Source organism: Ochlerotatus camptorhynchus, unplaced genomic scaffold, assembly GCF_037179485.1.
Source record: "Ochlerotatus camptorhynchus isolate MF236.1 unplaced genomic scaffold, CSIRO-AGI_Acam_v1.1 ptg000577l, whole genome shotgun sequence".
Taxonomy (NCBI): domain Eukaryota; kingdom Metazoa; phylum Arthropoda; class Insecta; order Diptera; family Culicidae; genus Ochlerotatus; species Ochlerotatus camptorhynchus.
In genome coordinates, this window is record NW_027041058.1 from 3,510,255 (window position 1) to 3,526,295 (window position 16,041).

The following is a 16,041-nucleotide window of genomic DNA, read 5'->3' on the forward strand; positions in this document are numbered from 1 at the left end:
CTCATTTCATAGTATTATTGATGCACTTGACTCTTTGAAAGACTATGGTAGCAAATTTGTTTTCTTTCTTTTGTGTTTTACCTCTTGACAATAATTGTATTAAACTCACATTATGAACATCAAAATTTATTTACAATTGGGAAACCAAAATACCACGCACACGTTTTTTTTTTTTTTTTTTTTATTTTATTGAAAAGAAGGGAAATTTTCTTGAGAATGCCTGTGCGTAAGAATGAGAGAAGGATAACTGGACGAGACGGAAAATATTGAAAACAACATCCTAAATGCTAGAATAAGTAACTCAGGAAAAAATATAAACCCAACACCAACCACAAGTGCTTTAAAGACAGGAGGGAACATACCCAAGCGTGTGCGGTTTAAATGTGAAACAATTAGGATTTTGGTTGAGATCGAGTGAAGATGCCTATTGTGAATTGCGATATTGTCACGAATCGCGATTCTATTCTTTATTGTGATAGCGGATTTCAACTTACAACCGAAGGAGTAATGATTGTATTTACTCAATCGATAAAAGAAAAGTGAAACTGATTAGCTAGGATATAGTACATAAAATAGGACGATGTAATGAATAATGCAGAGCCTTGCATATATATGCTTAAAACAGTAGGAAGGAGAATGTAATGATAGATACGAAAAATGTTCCATGCGACAATTACCTCGGTTGGGCTCCGAATGCCGAGACAAGTAAGTTTATGATAAACGGATTGAAATTACCATCATTTTTAAAAAAATATTATAACTGTTTATGATTTGAACATCCGAATGCCCGTCAGCGGTACCATAGTTTAGTTTTTATGTCCGGGATAATTTGTCTCCAACATGAAGAATAGGATTTTCCTATACATTCTTAATATCTTCTTATTCTTCTTCGTCGCATTTCAAGCTACTTGCTTGTCGCATATTAGCTCATTGCGTGCCCTCAACTTAGTGCTCTTTGAGCATTTCCACAGTTGTTAGTCGAGAGCTTGTTAAGCCCCCGCAATCTGACCGTTTTTAATCTGAACACTCTTAACCCCCGTTAGCTATAGTCGCTATATTCATAGGCTGGCGGATAGAATTTCGATCTATCAAAAAGCGGAACCAATTCAATCCCCCTTATTCTGCGAGTCACGTGACTCTCTGTCACCGGTGAGGTGACAATTGTTACCTCGTGTGAGGTGACTTTCCATGTAAATCAAATGGAGAGTCACCTCACACGAGGTGACTATTGTCACCTCACCGGTGACAGAGAGTTACGTGACTCGCAGAATAGGGGGGAATATATTTTAGGACAACAAATGAAAAGGTACTATCAACTTTTATAAACAAAACGTTGATTATTCCTTCCTCGCCAATCGAACGCAAATTACCGGCATCATCGGATAGGGGATACTTTCCCCAACCCAAAGATGATGTTAGTTTGCGTAAGCGAGCCTTGAGTCACGAGAAAAGGGTTTCCGAAGTTTTGTTCGCAATAGCTGATGTGCTCTTTTCTGTTGTTGGTCGTGATTTGCTCGATTGGTTCCGCTATTTGAAAGCTCAATTGGTTCCCGAGATTCTATCCGCCAGACTATGAATATAGCGACTATATTCCAAAGTTGTTAATTGAGAGCTTTCTAATATAGTCACTATATTCATAGTCTGGCGGATAGAATCTTGGGAACCAATTGAGCTGTCAAAAAGCGGAGCCAATCAAGCAAATCACGACCAACAACAGAAAAGAGCACATCACTTATTGCGAACAAAACTTCGGAACCCCTTTTCTCGTGACTCAATACTCGCCTACACAAATTAATACCATCTTTGGGTTGGGGAAAGTTTCCCCTATCCGATGATGCTGGTAATTTGCGTTCGATTGGTGAGGAAAGAATAATCAACGTTTTGTTTATAAAAGTTGATAGTACCTTTTCAATTGTTGGTCTACAGTATATTGAATTGGCTCCTCTTTTTGATAAATCGAAATTCTATCCGCCAGACTATGAATATACCGACTATACTTTCTAAGCCCCCGTAATCTGACCGTTTTATATCTGAACACTCTTAAACCCATCAAGAAGCATACATGGATTTGTTATCAAGAAAAAATGATTTGTTATCTTTTTAATATCCTTCATATACCATTTAGATCTCATTTTTGTTATGATTATTTTTAACTCGACCACACGCACTTTCGAGAGAAAATTTAAAATTTTGTATTAATCTACTGGTTACCCTAAAATGTTACGTCATTTATTCATCTACTGCACAGAGCAGTTCCTAGTAATTTAATGCTCTCTTTTTAACTAGAACCAATTGTTTAAATGATCTGCATTTCAAATATCTAAGAAATTTAAATAATTTAATAATAATACCAACTACTTACCACAAAAGGGAAGGAATGTTATTTCGACCACCGTTGTTACTAGAGACCGAGTTGACCTCTGCATCTCCACGGAAGGGATTCTTGTTAGTAGGAAGGGTAAATATGATCAGAATGTACCATGGTACATGATGTGATGGTTTGTTTACATCGCGACCAGTAGAACTCTATAATACGGAAGGAGCTTGGGATTGAACCCTTGATCTTCTGCTCATTAAGCAAAAACGGTCGCTGTGCCACAGACCTACTTATATAACCAAAACAATCGAGTTGCTGTTAAATTCCGGTGGCGACTTCAACGGTAACCGTTGTATCAGGTTCGACCGAATTCTATTAAGGGTTTACAGGCGAATATCTAAAAGCAGAATGCAACTACAACATAACGCCATACATGAAACAAACAAAACGAACCAACGCATTCTAACAAGGGGGCGAATTCTAGAGCAGGAACGAATGGTCATACATCTACCCCACTGTAAAAGTACCATCGAGATCTAGATCGAGATGCATACAATTTCGAATTTTTATATTGTAGAACGAAATGTTCAACCAAATGATTATGCCTTTGTGTGTGTGTGTATTCCCTCTAACCCCCACTGGCCGGCAGTGTTATTATGGAAGAACTCTTTTTTTTTCCTTTATCTAACGTCGGTCTCTGTTCCACAATCTAGTGTCAATTTCCGACGGACATCGATTGCCATCCATTGACGGCAACCGAATGTGCAGGAAGGCAGCTTCCACACCTGCGTAGGATATCGCACCCATTCACAACACACATGGGCCGGGACCAACGGCTTTACCGCCCTTCCGAAGGAAGAGCAAAGAACTCTCTCTACAATGTTGCATTTATGGTCACTGTAGACAGCTTTAGTCCGGGAGTTAGACGGTGATAGCTCTATTGCAGATCCAGCAACCCATTTCAGAATGTCTGGAGACTCACGCCCATTCCGAGGTTACTTTCACTTACAATAAGCCCCGCATGTATGTATTACCTCTATCAATTGGATATTAATATTACACACACACTTCCAGCTTCAAAATGTTCTTTTGAGTCCTGGCACGTATTTAGTTTGTTTTTTTTTTAATTGTAAAAAGTATTTGGACTGATCTCACCATGTTAATTTGATCCTCCAATCCATGGGTTACGTAGTTCCGAACACAAATGTGCTTGCACTGCCATGCCTGGGAGGATGTTCGCGTCTAGTGCTTTTCCTAGGAACCGTTCGCGGTCATCAGTTACACCTAGTCAAGTCTTGAGAGAGGCATTTTTCAGATTAGTCGCAATCTCCGACACTGTCAAGTGACCAGCAGCCGAACACTTTTGCAAGCAGAAAACTTGCTGATTCACGGCAACGTCTGCCACCGAATCACCACCAAAACTCGCGACGGACACATTATCAGCACTTTCCCGGGCTAATTCATAAATCGGACCGGATTAAAACTCGTCCACGGTGACGAACCTCTCAATAGACAACCAAATGATTATGCCTTTAAGCAGAAATCGTCGCAGTCATTAATTTATCACAATCCAAACAAGTCCGTCGTATTAAGAAATCACGTGCAAATTGGGCTTTCGAGCAGATATTGGCAACTAACTATACGCTAGTGCTCACGGAAAGACCTTTGTTCCTCCTGTTCGCATTTATTCAATAGCTTTGCCTCCGTACTGGTTTCGCTTCCATAATACGTTTACAATCAACTTGGAGCAGATAACGTGTACCACAACTTATTTCTTAAATTCTACTTTTCCGCAACACTTGCAACTTACTGGGGATTCTGCGGCTTGGACCATTCGACATTCAGAATCAGATGATCATAGCCGTGTCCGTTGAGAAGTTCAATCGCAGTAGCAGCATCGCGGCGGGATTTGAAATGAACGTAGGCAAAACCTTTGCACAGACCGGTGTTCTTGTCACGGGCCAAGAACATCTTACTGTGCGGCCCGATCTTCTTGACCAGCTCTTCCAAGTCGGCTTCGGTCATAGCTTCCGACAGGTTGGAAATGCGAATAGCAGTGGTATCGTCACGTCCCCTCAGGTTTCCGCCCATACCTGGCTTCTGGCTTTCACGCATACTCGGAGGAACGTACTTGCCACTCTTTGCTGTTGTTGGAGCCATCTCTTGTTGCACTGAAATTCAAAAATATAATTCATAAAAACGTATTTCTCTCTAAACAACTCTGAAGTCGGATAATCTTACCTGGTACGGCCGGTTTGGCCTTTCCTGCCTCGTACGTTGTGCCCTTGTACGGACACTGCACCGACCAATGTTCACCCTCGCAGATACGGCACTTGGCAATGTTCTTCAGCGTATCCAAAGCGTTGTCCGATTTTTGTTCTTCCTCCTTGTTGCTCACAAATTGCATGTAGGTATCTTCCGATACCATTGTGGTTCCTGGGCTCGGGCCCGGCTTGTCGCTCGTCGAATCACCGAACTTTGCCAAGTTCTTACGCCTGGCAATACTTTTCGGAACAACCAACCGGGTAATCTTGTACGTTCGGACCACTTTCACTTTTTTGTCATCCTTGTTGTACTTGTACTCGGTGACGACCTTCTGGCCATTCTCGATTATTTCGGTTGGCGGTGGTAGGGAGCCGGAATCCAACTCCACCTCATCGGCCCAGGAGGATTTGATTTCATCTAGAGCAGGCATTGTCTGTCCGGGGAAGGTAAGGTTGTTAACTCATGAATGACAGCTTGCTAAATGCTTTCGTGTCGGAATTGGTAGGATAGAACAAAACGTGATAGTCGTTTGTTTTCAATCTCGAAATTCACACCGAAAACAAGAGTAATTCAATGGAAACCACAATGCATGTAACGATTAACACTTACACTTGATTTTACAACTGTTTTACTGGTGATTCAGAAAGAAATGCTTGCACAAAATTGTAAAAATTTCACGTTTCGTGCTATCGTTTTCACCAGCACTACAAAAATGGCGGAGCGGATCGGTGACAGCTGTCAGTTCAGCTCGGCCATCAGTTTCTATCTGGTATAGAGGTATCGGTCAAAACAACCGACGCCATCAAATCCGGGAAATTATCTGAGAAATAATCAGAAATATTTATTGCAGATTATTTAGACTAACATTTGAAAAGAGAATCATATTTAAATACTTGGAATTCGAAAATCATCATACACTCAAAAATAAATTAAATCAACAAAACTTAAAAAGTATGCAAATTCTCACTTGGAAAGATGAAATGATTAAAGGCGTATAAGAGCTATATACACGGATAGAAATCTCCTTATACCTTTTGGCAAATTTCTATTGCTGATTATTCATAAAATGTATAAGTCAACTAATAAGCAGACGCCTTGCAAAAAGTTAATGAAGATCATGTGTGAAATGAAATGTATAAGCGGTCACTCATACCTTTCAAGCATTTTTATAGGACCTATGTGGTTCGTCTTATGGAATGTATAAGGCTGATGTTTTGGCAAAAATGTATAAGTGAAACACATGGATAAAATAATTGATTTTCGTTTCGTGTAGCTATAAGACACGCTTTTGAAATTCATAAGTGTTGTTCATAAATCGAGCCTTATGAAATTCTTAAGTCTATTTGCCTCAGTGTATGTTTTGGTGCAAGGTAAAACAACCAGATGCATAATAGAGTTGAAAAAAGTTATACGAGCAGTCGCGTCGTGTACTGACAAATTTAGAATAAACCTGCTGAATATATTTCACACAACTCTCTGCAATGCGATACAGCTCTTGAAACTGCCGAAAACATCAGCGGCGCTGGTAATCCATAACATATTTAAGCTCCATCCATGTAACATTAAGTGCGGCAAGGTGGCAACAAATGTAGTGCCTTCAAAAAATCATTCTTACTTTTCCGCAATGGACAACTGAAAATGATTTAGGTGTTTTCGAATTGACGAGCACAATTTGCGTGAATCATCCCTAATAAAAATAACCATAAAAGATAGCTTAACGACGTGTTCGAGGTATCATCCAAACCATTTGTGGGATAGTTTACCCCTCCGGGTTACAGTTCGTTTATGGTATTTGTTTATTAGGGATGCCTTCCTATAAAGTTATCTAGAAAAGTCTTATCTATTTTGTGCAACGCAGCGCGACATGTACCAAGCTTAATCATTGAGGAAAAGGAGAAGCTGTCAAATTAGCACCAGATAACCAGAGAAATCTCGCGTCACTTTTCAAATAGACCAATGTAACAAATGTAAACAAATCGAGTTAAGCGATACAAGCTATTGCTCTTCTATCATTGTATGTGATACAAAAACACCCATCCAAATTTCCTTTCATTTATTTAAAAAAAAAAAACATTGATCAAAAATTGTCCAATGTACAGTTTGATTGTTAAGATGGTTAATTGATTGTTACTTCGGTCATTCGGACTGCCTAACATGATTGGTGCTCATTTTCCAAAGGCGGGCCAATCTAAAGTTACACACAAAGAAAAATCGTTGCTCAAATTAAAAAATACATTGATAGAATTAAAAGTATGCATTGGTTCTTTTTGGTAGAAAGCGGTTCGCTGTCAAAACAAAAATAGGCCAACTGTCAAATCAAAAGTTGCCCGGCCACTGCTTTTAAAAGTTAAAACTTTCAAATTGAATTGTACTTCTGTCAAATGAAAAGCATAACAGTGTTTAAATTAAAAGCAGATTATTTTTGATTCAAAATAAACTTTTGGCCTGAAACTTTGGTATAGTTAGGATAACATATATGTCCTTTTAAATTTAAAAACAAATACTTTCATCATTATTACGTCCGTTTTCATTCCAAAATCTTATAATTTTTCACTTAAAAGTTTTTATTATTTGAAATAAATGTACAAAAATATGTTTATTGATATTTTAAACAATCAATATTAAATATATGATGTTGAATTTCCTTCTCCCGAGTGAGGAAAACTTCACATCGCATTGTACAGTGTCTCGCTCGCTCGCTCGCCCGTATGATCCCAGGAACTTTTTAAACTACTTCCAGTAGATTATGGATCAACTTTGATCGTGTTGCGGGTGGACTCCTCACGCTTCCCATGGTCATTCAGTGGCGAAAAAAAGATTTCGAATTTTAACGCTACTTCCACCTGTTTGCAGTCAGAAGTATATCCGTTCCAATTTGCTTGTCCAAGGTGTCAACAATCTGCTCAGCCTTGATTCCTTTCATCAGGAGTTTGCGTATCAGCTGTGCTAATTCCGTGAACAATCGGACCTGGTGCTAAGATAAAACAAATAAAACAAATTCATAATAAACCTTATCAAATTTCAACTCACCTAACATTCCCTGCTGCAGCGGAAAATCATAATGTTTCCAAGTTCTCGCCTCCTTCTTGTGGTTGCTTATGACGTCAAGTAAAATTTGGCGGTAAAAATAGGTTGTGCTGCCAAGGCTGCCAAAAACTTCATTATGATGAGGTATTTTTGACAGTTGTACAACTTTTATTTTCAAAAATGAGCTTTTAACATTACGAGTCGAATGTGAAAGAAATATTGTCAAACCAAAAGAAATAATTTTCAATTTGAGTTTTTCGTAGTTAAAACTACGAATTTAGGGAAGCTTTCAAATTGAAATTGCATTATTTTTATTACAACAATTTTTGTTTTTTGTGTGTAGGTACTATACTCTGAAATCTGTGAAAGGGAATCTAGTATCATGTAGACAAAACGTCCAATGTAACACTCATTGATTATGTCATTGAGAAAAATCGTCCAATGTAACATGTCCGATGTACAACTCGACTTGTCAAAACGTCCTATGTGGTTTTTTCTATGTTGTAGCATGAAATTCAAAGTAAAATTGTGATTTTACCGTTTCTTCTGAATTTTCAACGTTATTATACACTGACTACATTAAAAATCGAGGGGGACGACTCTATCTACGATCCAAAAAATATTGTGTTTTGCTGTGGCTAGCTGCGTGCACGCTGAGTAGATAGAAAGAAGATTGATGACGATTCTGAAGATTTCCTGCAAAAAGATGATGAGCGATGCAAGTAGATGCGACAAATGAAAGAAGATTTTTCGAAGATTGATACGCTAGTGTGAGATTTGTTGAGCATCTAAACTTGAGATTTAGATGTGTCGCCCCCCTCGTTAAAAACAGTATTGCAAAATGTATTGTTTTTAAACAGTTAAAATAATAATCTGTCGAAATTCAACTTCGATTTTCTCAAAATGGTGGATATGTTACATTGGTCTATTTGAAAAGTGACGCGAGAAATTGACAAATCCATGTTTCAATCGACCACCGTGACGCTGCAATTGCAGCGGTGATAAGTTCGAAATAATGTGTCAAACTGAATACATTTTTGAAATTTCAACCAAAAAACTATTATTTTCTATTTATTCTAGCGAGTTTCTGTGGAAATCAAAACATGATCCGAGCAAAAAAGTAGTACTCGTAATAATGGTATATAATGCTGAATTTTATCGTGCTTTGTTTCGAAAATATCTTCCAAATAAACAAACATCATCCAAATCACCCGAATCGTCCACCGACTAAATCTATTGTCACTTAAAAATTAATTTCAGTCGGTGTATTAATCAGCAGATTAAATCGTTTTTCGTCTGGTGCTACACAGAGCAATCGGCCTATTTAATAGTTTTTCGTCGATTGATTAAGTCGGCCAACTTTGTCTGTTGTTTAATCGGCAGATGAATTCAAACCTTAACATGTTTTCAGTAATTTATAAGTCTTGAAGTAGCTTTTTATTTGAGAACAATGCATTACAAAATAGTTTTATGCATTTTGTACAAGATTCATCCATGCTGACAAGAAATTTTCATGAAATTACATTGAAATTAAATAATTTTGCAAACAATCAATGAAATTTTCAAGGACTGTCACAGACTTATCACCGTCGGTTAGTGCTTATTCCTGCCACCAGGCGCGCATGAGTTTTAGTTGGATTTCTCAATAACAAACCAACATTTTTGGTTGGAGCGAAAGTGCGGATTACAAAGTTCACAGCAGCCCCCGATCCCGCGTTGCAGTCCTGTGATGACAATGATTTTCCCGGGAGCAAGTACCTGAATCTTCCGTGTTTTGTTTTCACTGGGTCGTGAGGCACTCACGCGAGCACGCATGTGATGTGAGTGACTAAACGTCAAAATTTGCAGGTGACAAAAACCAGAAAACACAAGCGGCGTTCTTAAAACTTTCGTTCAAGTTGGTGTTTTTCCTCAAATAAAAAATTGTTTTTACTTTTGATTATTATTCGAAGCTGCTTCCAAGATGGTCAAACTAACGCCCGATTTAATTAATCAATCAATGCAGTACATAAACCCGTGTCGGGATCGTGAGCTAGATCTACGCGGTAAGTTTTAACTACACATTAGTCCCGTCGCAAAGAGGTTAGCTTTCTAACATTGTTTAATTTTTTTTCAGGATATAAAATACCTCAGATCGAAAATATGGGAGCAACGTTGGATCAGTTCGATACGATTGATTTTTCAGATAACGACATCCGGAAGCTCGATGGGTTCCCTCATTTACCTAGACTAAAGTGCTTGCTGTTGAATAACAACCGGATAGTGTAGGTTTTGATTAGTTTTTGATCTAAGTTAAGCTAGACTGAACGTTGTTATTTTTAGGAGGGTCAGCGATACCTTGCACGAGTCCCTACCAAACCTGGAGAGTATCATTATGACGGGGAATAACATCCAAGAGCTTGGAGATTTGGAACCTCTTACAAAAATGCCAAAGCTGCAAACCCTATCACTCTTAACGAATCCCGTCTCGACCAAGCAGTACTACCGGGAGTATGTTGCATTTCGGTTTCCCAATCTGCGGCTGTTGGATTTTAGAAAGATCAAACTAAAGGAAAGGGAAGCGGCCAAGGAGCTGTTCAAGAGCAAGAAAGGAAAGGAGCTGCAGAGGGAGATTATGCGGAAAGCGAAACTGGCGATGCCGGCCGCGGACAAGCCAACGGTGCACAATGCTACTCCTGCCGATATCCAGAAGATCAAAGAGGCTATCAAAAGGGCAACGAACCTGCATGAAGTGGAACGGCTTACCAGGATGCTGCAGTCCGGCCAGATTACGGGAGATTTCGGCTTCAATGGTAAATTGGGAGATTTCCGTATGCTAAGCTAGTTTGGATTCTGGTTCGTTTTAGGTTCGGCGATGCAGCCCTGAGACGTAGGGATAGATGCGACACAGGTTCCAAAACGGTTGATTTCCTATCCTTTGAGGCAAAAACTGATGCTCGTTTTTTTGCAGATGGCTCTCTAGGTGGACTAGCAGTGGATTTAACAATAACGAATAACACTTTCTCTTTGATTCTAGCATCTGCAAAAGTAACTAATCGAATGTGTTTCATTTTTTTGTTTGTTCGTTGCAGGTAATATGGAAACCGATTGAAAGTTTAGGCTTCGTTTCCAAACACTAATCGATCATAAGAACAGATACAGATACACACAGAAATGTCGTTTCAAGCTTTGTAGAGGTCGAGAAGGTTGAGATGAATTAAAATATTGCATTTAAATTTTCTTGGTTTATTTTGAGATTACTCCGAATGGCATGTTCCTGCTTTATGAGAGGTTTGCACTTCAAAAATAGTCGAAATCCGCCATCTTCTTTCCTTTATTTAACGTCGATCTCTGTTCCGCAATGCAAATCACCGACGGACATCGATTGCCATCCATTGACGTGACCAGAGATTTTTATGCCTCAGAAAGTTCAGTAAACATGTCTGTTAAAGGCAAAAACTGGTTCATTAAGGTTCACAAATCGGGGGCTTTCGGAGAGTACGACTACCAATCATTTGACTGTACAATTAATCTTATAGCTTTATCCAACATAAGTAGTCTTCCACACAATAGATCGTTATCTAAAACTAGTATAAAATAGAATAATCGCAAACGTATCACAACACATCGATACGTTCGAACTACTACTAATCGACAGAAAAATCGCTCGCCCGTATTAAAAAGCATCATTCGTGAGCGCATTCGCCAGATCGTTGAGTCCATTCGAGAGTTGTAGCATTGCGGCTGACATGTTGGTCAGCGCCTGGGCGATGGCAATCTTGGAATCGTCCATCCGCCGCTTCTTCATCACGGATTCCAACTTCTCCGATGTTCGTTTCAAATCTTCCCGAAGCCGTTCATGGTCGCTGGGTCGAATAATTTTCGGCTTTAGAAATTCGCTGGTTCCCTCCAGTGCCGATGCGGTCATTTCCACATACTCCGTCGTAGTGACTGCGGCATGCACGGCCATGCTTTTGAGCTCTTCGGCGGTCGGTTTTCGAATTTCCAGTTCGGTGGTTACCGTCTCCTGGCTGTGTTCGTTCACGACAACGGGTTTTGAAAAGCTGGCTACGAACTCTTCGTCTTCCAGCGGATCATCGGAGTAATGTTCAATAACGATCTCTTCCTTCTGGACTCCGTTATCGTCCGGAAAGTATTCTTCGTGATCGTTTACCATTGATGCATCGATAGTCACCATTCCTTCCGCTCCGAGGGACTTGGTCCACTGATCCAGAATATCGTAACTGTTAGCTGCCGATAGAATTCGCACCTCCAGTGGATTGGGACCGATCTTTTTCGATCTACCTTCAACGACCAACCGGCACTTCCGCTTTAGATTAATGATCACATCAGCCCAGTATTTAACCCATTTAGCAGTCGATTTCATCGTTCCTCCGGGAATGTTGTTCAATCGATGTGTAGCCTCTATCCAAAACCTCTGGCGCTCCTTGTAATCCGTCTCGGAACTTTCATGTTTAGGTCGTTGATTGTACTCCTCGAATATTTTGACTAGTTCCTCTTTCTGTTCGTTGGATGCGCTTTTTGGCTTCTGCAGGAAGTAAAAAACACAATTTATGACACAAATCAAAACATACCAGAGCGGATGGATCTTACGTCCAGCGGCCCCATGGCGGAGGAACTACTGGAAGGAGCCCCTTGTTCAATATTGTCGAGTTCACTGGCTAGAGCGCCCACCGTCGTCGCGGCCACGGGCGGCGATGTAAATATTATTGGTGAACGTCGAAAGATTTTTCACGGGGAAACGGGATATCTCACACTCATAAACAAATTTTGCGGACTTTGAGCAGCGAGTCAGTGCTCACGGCGAGGAAAATGGAGCTTTCACTGCGGTGAAGACGCTGATGCGCTGTCGCGAGTTAGGGTGTAACCGCGAATGGCGTTCCGACAATTTTGAAGAGGCGGTGAGTGGTACCCGTGGTACCACATTCATTGAATAGTGTGTTTGAAATAGCGAAACTAGAAGCTAGTTCATTATCTTAGTAGTTTAAAATGTTGTTAATATGCATGAAGATAATATTTAGATTCCCAAATCATTCGATCTGTGAACGATGAGATAAAGTTCAGTTTTCAGATTCGTTACCGAATTCTCGGAGTCACCCGAGTGTGTCAGAGTGAGCAAATGGCCAGTGAAAAAAATATACAGGCGGGTGAGTACTCATCCGCAGGGATGCCAAATTTGAAGGTATGAAATTTTCTCGTTTTGTGAAGGATTTCCTCGAGATTTTCGAAGATATGAAAATATTTGTATGAAGCCAGGAGGGGCATAATCCCTAATGTCACTCAGAAGTAAAACAAAGGCAATTTTGACTTATTTGTATGCAAAATCGAGCCTCACCTTGGTTCACTCATTCGATGCATAATAATGAAATAGCAGTTCCGTGTATTATGGCAGTACAGTTGAAAACCGAAATAACCCACTAAGTAGCGACAATCGATTTACTGTCGTTATGTACGTTAAGTTCGCTACGCCAACACTTTGAACTGAAATTTTTTTTAGCAACAATTCTAAGTCACAAATAAGCATACATATTGAATAATTGCTGTATAACAGTGTACTATGCTGAATAAAAAAGGATGTGCTGAAAAAAGCTCATTGAGATCGATAGATGCGCCTTTATTCCATTGTTTGCTCTGATAGGATTAATTTACTTATTAAAAGCTTTATAAACGTTGACTGTCTTCCTGATTCAGAACAAGAAGTTTGATCTAATAACATGCTGAATAAGCGTAATTTGCACATAAATTGACGCTTTAATTCGACTGTTTTGAATTGATTTAATAACATGCTTTATTAGACGTCTAATATTTGTTTTCTATCTCCATTATTAGATTCCATTGCATTGCTTTACAAAATTTGCTGAATAAAGGTGAATACAGTCACCATAATAACTCTTATGCCACTATGCATCCATGTTGCAATCGCATGCTTTGTAAATGCTTTATAAACGACGTATTAGATTCATTATTCCACAATACTGATTCAGTTTAACAACAAGACGAAATCAGTAGAGTAGTGTTTACCATTTCCGCTTTCCAAGTAGAAGGTCGAGAGTTCAATCCCAAGCTCAACCCTTTTTTTAAATTTGTATTCTCAATCGTAATCATCGATCATATCACCCACGACAACAAATTTATTGATTTAGTTATCTAGATAACCCAGCATCCTTTCCTTGGGAATTGGAGAGGTGAAGAGGTAGAATTGGTCTCATGTAAAACAACGATAAATGAATTAATGATTCCCACTGGACCTTGGGACGATAGGGAGTGCTAATAGGTATTCAGTTTCAAGCAAGCTTTTATTGAATATTGAGCGGCCCATATAATGTATTCTAGGATGGCTCAGATGGCAAGGCAAGCGGCTGGTGATCGGAAGGTACATGGTTCGAAACACATGCAACGGACATGTATATGTATGTAAACAAATAATCTAGATCTGCGTTGGTGCGTGCTTTGTCAGAAATAATGAAAGCAATCATTAATGAGAAAAGATAATTCTGTCTTTCGCTACCGTTCTTTTATTTTCGGGTTAATTTTCCTGCACTCCTAATTGAAACTTCACACTTCACATGATAATCAAGCGTATACATCATCGCTGTTTAAGGAAGCAAAAATGTCCAATCAACGCTGAATAATAATAAAAAAATGATCGATTATGCTCTGTTACATCTCATGGAAGTCGAATTAAAGTTTCTCGACATACCTTAACCCAACACCATGTTGTGGTTGTTTAAATTCTCCAGATTTGTGTGAATAAAGCCTGAAAAATTGTACAAGTATTATTAAGCATGCAGTTGAATAAAATCGTCAAGAAGTCGTTTCTTCAAAAGGCGATTGTTTGGTTGATGTGTACAACTGTGTATGCCAAGCATGCCCCCTAGACTGATGCAAATTTTGACATTTTCGCTCCACAGTGCTCATATGGTTCCAAATCGGGTCCTGATTAGTCTCCCAAAATTTGAACTCATTTGCAAAGAAACTGACTTGGCACAAACCATTTGAAGTTTATATGGAAATTACTATGGGAAATCAAAACTTTTTGTTCATTGTCTTCTTACCTTTTTCCATATTGCACTGTTCAAAAATTCAAAAGCTTTACTTATGGAAAATTTTCTCAGCTTCAACTTAGCAGAATATAGTTGTTGAGCCAAACGACAAATAAAATAGTTATTAATTGTTTAAGAGATTGATAATCTTATGGCATGATCAAGCAGCTGTTTTGTGAGCAACACTGTATCTTGCAGTGTGACATAGTAGCCATGATTTTTGTGCTCTATTCCAAGCGCCAGAAACACCAATGTTGCCTGCTGAACAGTTGATTGGCCATAATCGTAAGACATTAGTGGCTTGAATTATTGATAACTTTTGATGCTTACATTATATTGAAAAGTGGTTAAGGACAAAGTTGTAGCTGAGAAAATTTTCTACGAGCTCAGTTATCATTTTTTAAAGCAGAGCGATATGGTAAATTGTATGATGGATATGAACAAAACATTTGGTTTTCCTATAGTAATTTCCATATAAACTTCAAATGGTTTGTGCCAAGTCAGTTTCTTATCGAATGAGTTAAAATTTTGGGAGACTAATCAGGACCTGATTTGGAACCGTTTGAGCACTGTGGATCGAAAATTTCAAAATTTGCATCAGTCTAATGCCCCCCCACCCCTTTATATTACCTCAGGATGGAAGGACTGCCTCCGTTCAAGACCTCTTGTGCTCTTGTACATCTTGTACACCTCGTACCGTATTATTAAACCGTCTCACACGGTGAACCTTTGTTGTCCTCAAAGGCCGCTGGCCTTAATCGTAAAGGAGGGTCCCTTCTAAGCTCGACCAAGGAGACCATGTCACCAACCGGTGAACACTCGTGTTTATTTCAGTTACCGTGTGGACGTAATTTGTGATGAGCCCCGGTCCCTTTCAAATTGTAAATTATTTATGAACGGTCCATATATTTGAAATGACGTTTCTCATTCATCTAGTGATGGCCGATTTTCATTCGAATAATTGATTAATCGATTAACTAACCGAAAAGTAAAATATTTGCAATCGGTTATATCATTCCGATATAAGCATTAACATCTCCAGAGAATCATCACCGGTCGTTTCAAACATGTGCTGCACTCTCATTGGTGGAAAAATGGTAGCACAGCGAACAAAAAAAAAATCGATTAGTTGTTAATCGAGTAATTAAAAAATGGGACACCTCTGATTTTGGTGTGTTTGTTTTGATAAAAATGAGCGCAAAATTTCATCTCTACCGAGGGGGCAGCAAAACCACAAAATTACCTTGAATACGAGGGGTATTCAATGGATGAAAGGGACCGTGAAAGAGGACACTAAAATAGAAAGTTTTTCTTCCGACAGTTTCATCTTAGTATTCATCTTTGATGTCACGGTCAGCCGATTTCGCTAAGGAAGGAAGACGCCTGCCA

General features: G+C 39.2%; 3 protein-coding genes across 4 annotated transcripts; 1 reads left to right on the forward strand and 2 right to left on the reverse strand.

The window, feature by feature from the left end:
* Positions 1 to 3,982: 3,982 nt before the first annotated feature.
* On the reverse strand, positions 3,983 to 5,307 carry eIF3g1 (eukaryotic translation initiation factor 3 subunit g1). The gene is made up of 3 exons (XM_065236986.1): positions 5,192 to 5,307; positions 4,559 to 5,015; positions 3,983 to 4,488 (listed from the first exon to the last, which is right to left on the reverse strand). Exons 2-3 carry the CDS (start codon positions 5,010 to 5,012, stop codon positions 4,124 to 4,126), a joined length of 819 nt encoding a protein of 272 aa, XP_065093058.1. The 5' UTR covers positions 5,013 to 5,015; positions 5,192 to 5,307; the 3' UTR covers positions 3,983 to 4,123.
* Positions 5,308 to 9,492: 4,185 nt separating this feature from the next.
* Positions 9,493 to 10,831, forward strand: U2A (small nuclear ribonucleoprotein polypeptide A'-like U2A). 2 transcript variants are annotated; one of them, XM_065237002.1, is made up of 4 exons: positions 9,494 to 9,654; positions 9,726 to 9,873; positions 9,932 to 10,401; positions 10,681 to 10,831. In XM_065237002.1, the coding sequence occupies exons 1-4, from the start codon at positions 9,573 to 9,575 to the stop codon at positions 10,698 to 10,700; spliced, it is 720 nt and encodes a 239-aa protein (XP_065093074.1). In that variant the 5' UTR covers positions 9,494 to 9,572; the 3' UTR covers positions 10,701 to 10,831. The 2 variants fall into 2 exon arrangements, with proteins under 2 accessions (XP_065093073.1, XP_065093074.1); XM_065237001.1 differs by lacking the exon at positions 10,681 to 10,831 and having other exon boundaries at positions 9,493 to 9,654; positions 9,932 to 10,592.
* A 279-nt stretch (positions 10,832 to 11,110) lies between these two features.
* On the reverse strand, positions 11,111 to 12,455 carry LOC135713767 (uncharacterized). The gene is made up of 2 exons (XM_065237000.1): positions 12,203 to 12,455; positions 11,111 to 12,137 (listed from the first exon to the last, which is right to left on the reverse strand). The coding sequence occupies exons 1-2, from the start codon at positions 12,215 to 12,217 to the stop codon at positions 11,265 to 11,267; spliced, it is 888 nt and encodes a 295-aa protein (XP_065093072.1). The 5' UTR covers positions 12,218 to 12,455; the 3' UTR covers positions 11,111 to 11,264.
* Positions 12,456 to 16,041: the final 3,586 nt, after the last annotated feature.

Excerpts from the sequence above, each read along its gene's own strand:
- eIF3g1 (XM_065236986.1), bottom strand. The coding sequence starts at position 5,012 with ATGCCTGCTCTAGATGAAATCAAATCCTCCTGGGCCGATGAGGTGGAG. Across the intron at positions 4,489-4,558 it reads GGCCAAACCGGCCGTACCAG|TGCAACAAGAGATGGCTCCA; the intron begins GTAAGATTATCC and ends TTTGAATTTCAG.
- U2A (XM_065237001.1), top strand. The coding sequence starts at position 9,573 with ATGGTCAAACTAACGCCCGATTTAATTAATCAATCAATGCAGTACATA. Across the intron at positions 9,655-9,725 it reads TCGTGAGCTAGATCTACGCG|GATATAAAATACCTCAGATC; the intron begins GTAAGTTTTAAC and ends ATTTTTTTTCAG. Across the intron at positions 9,874-9,931 it reads TTGAATAACAACCGGATAGT|GAGGGTCAGCGATACCTTGC; the intron begins GTAGGTTTTGAT and ends TGTTATTTTTAG.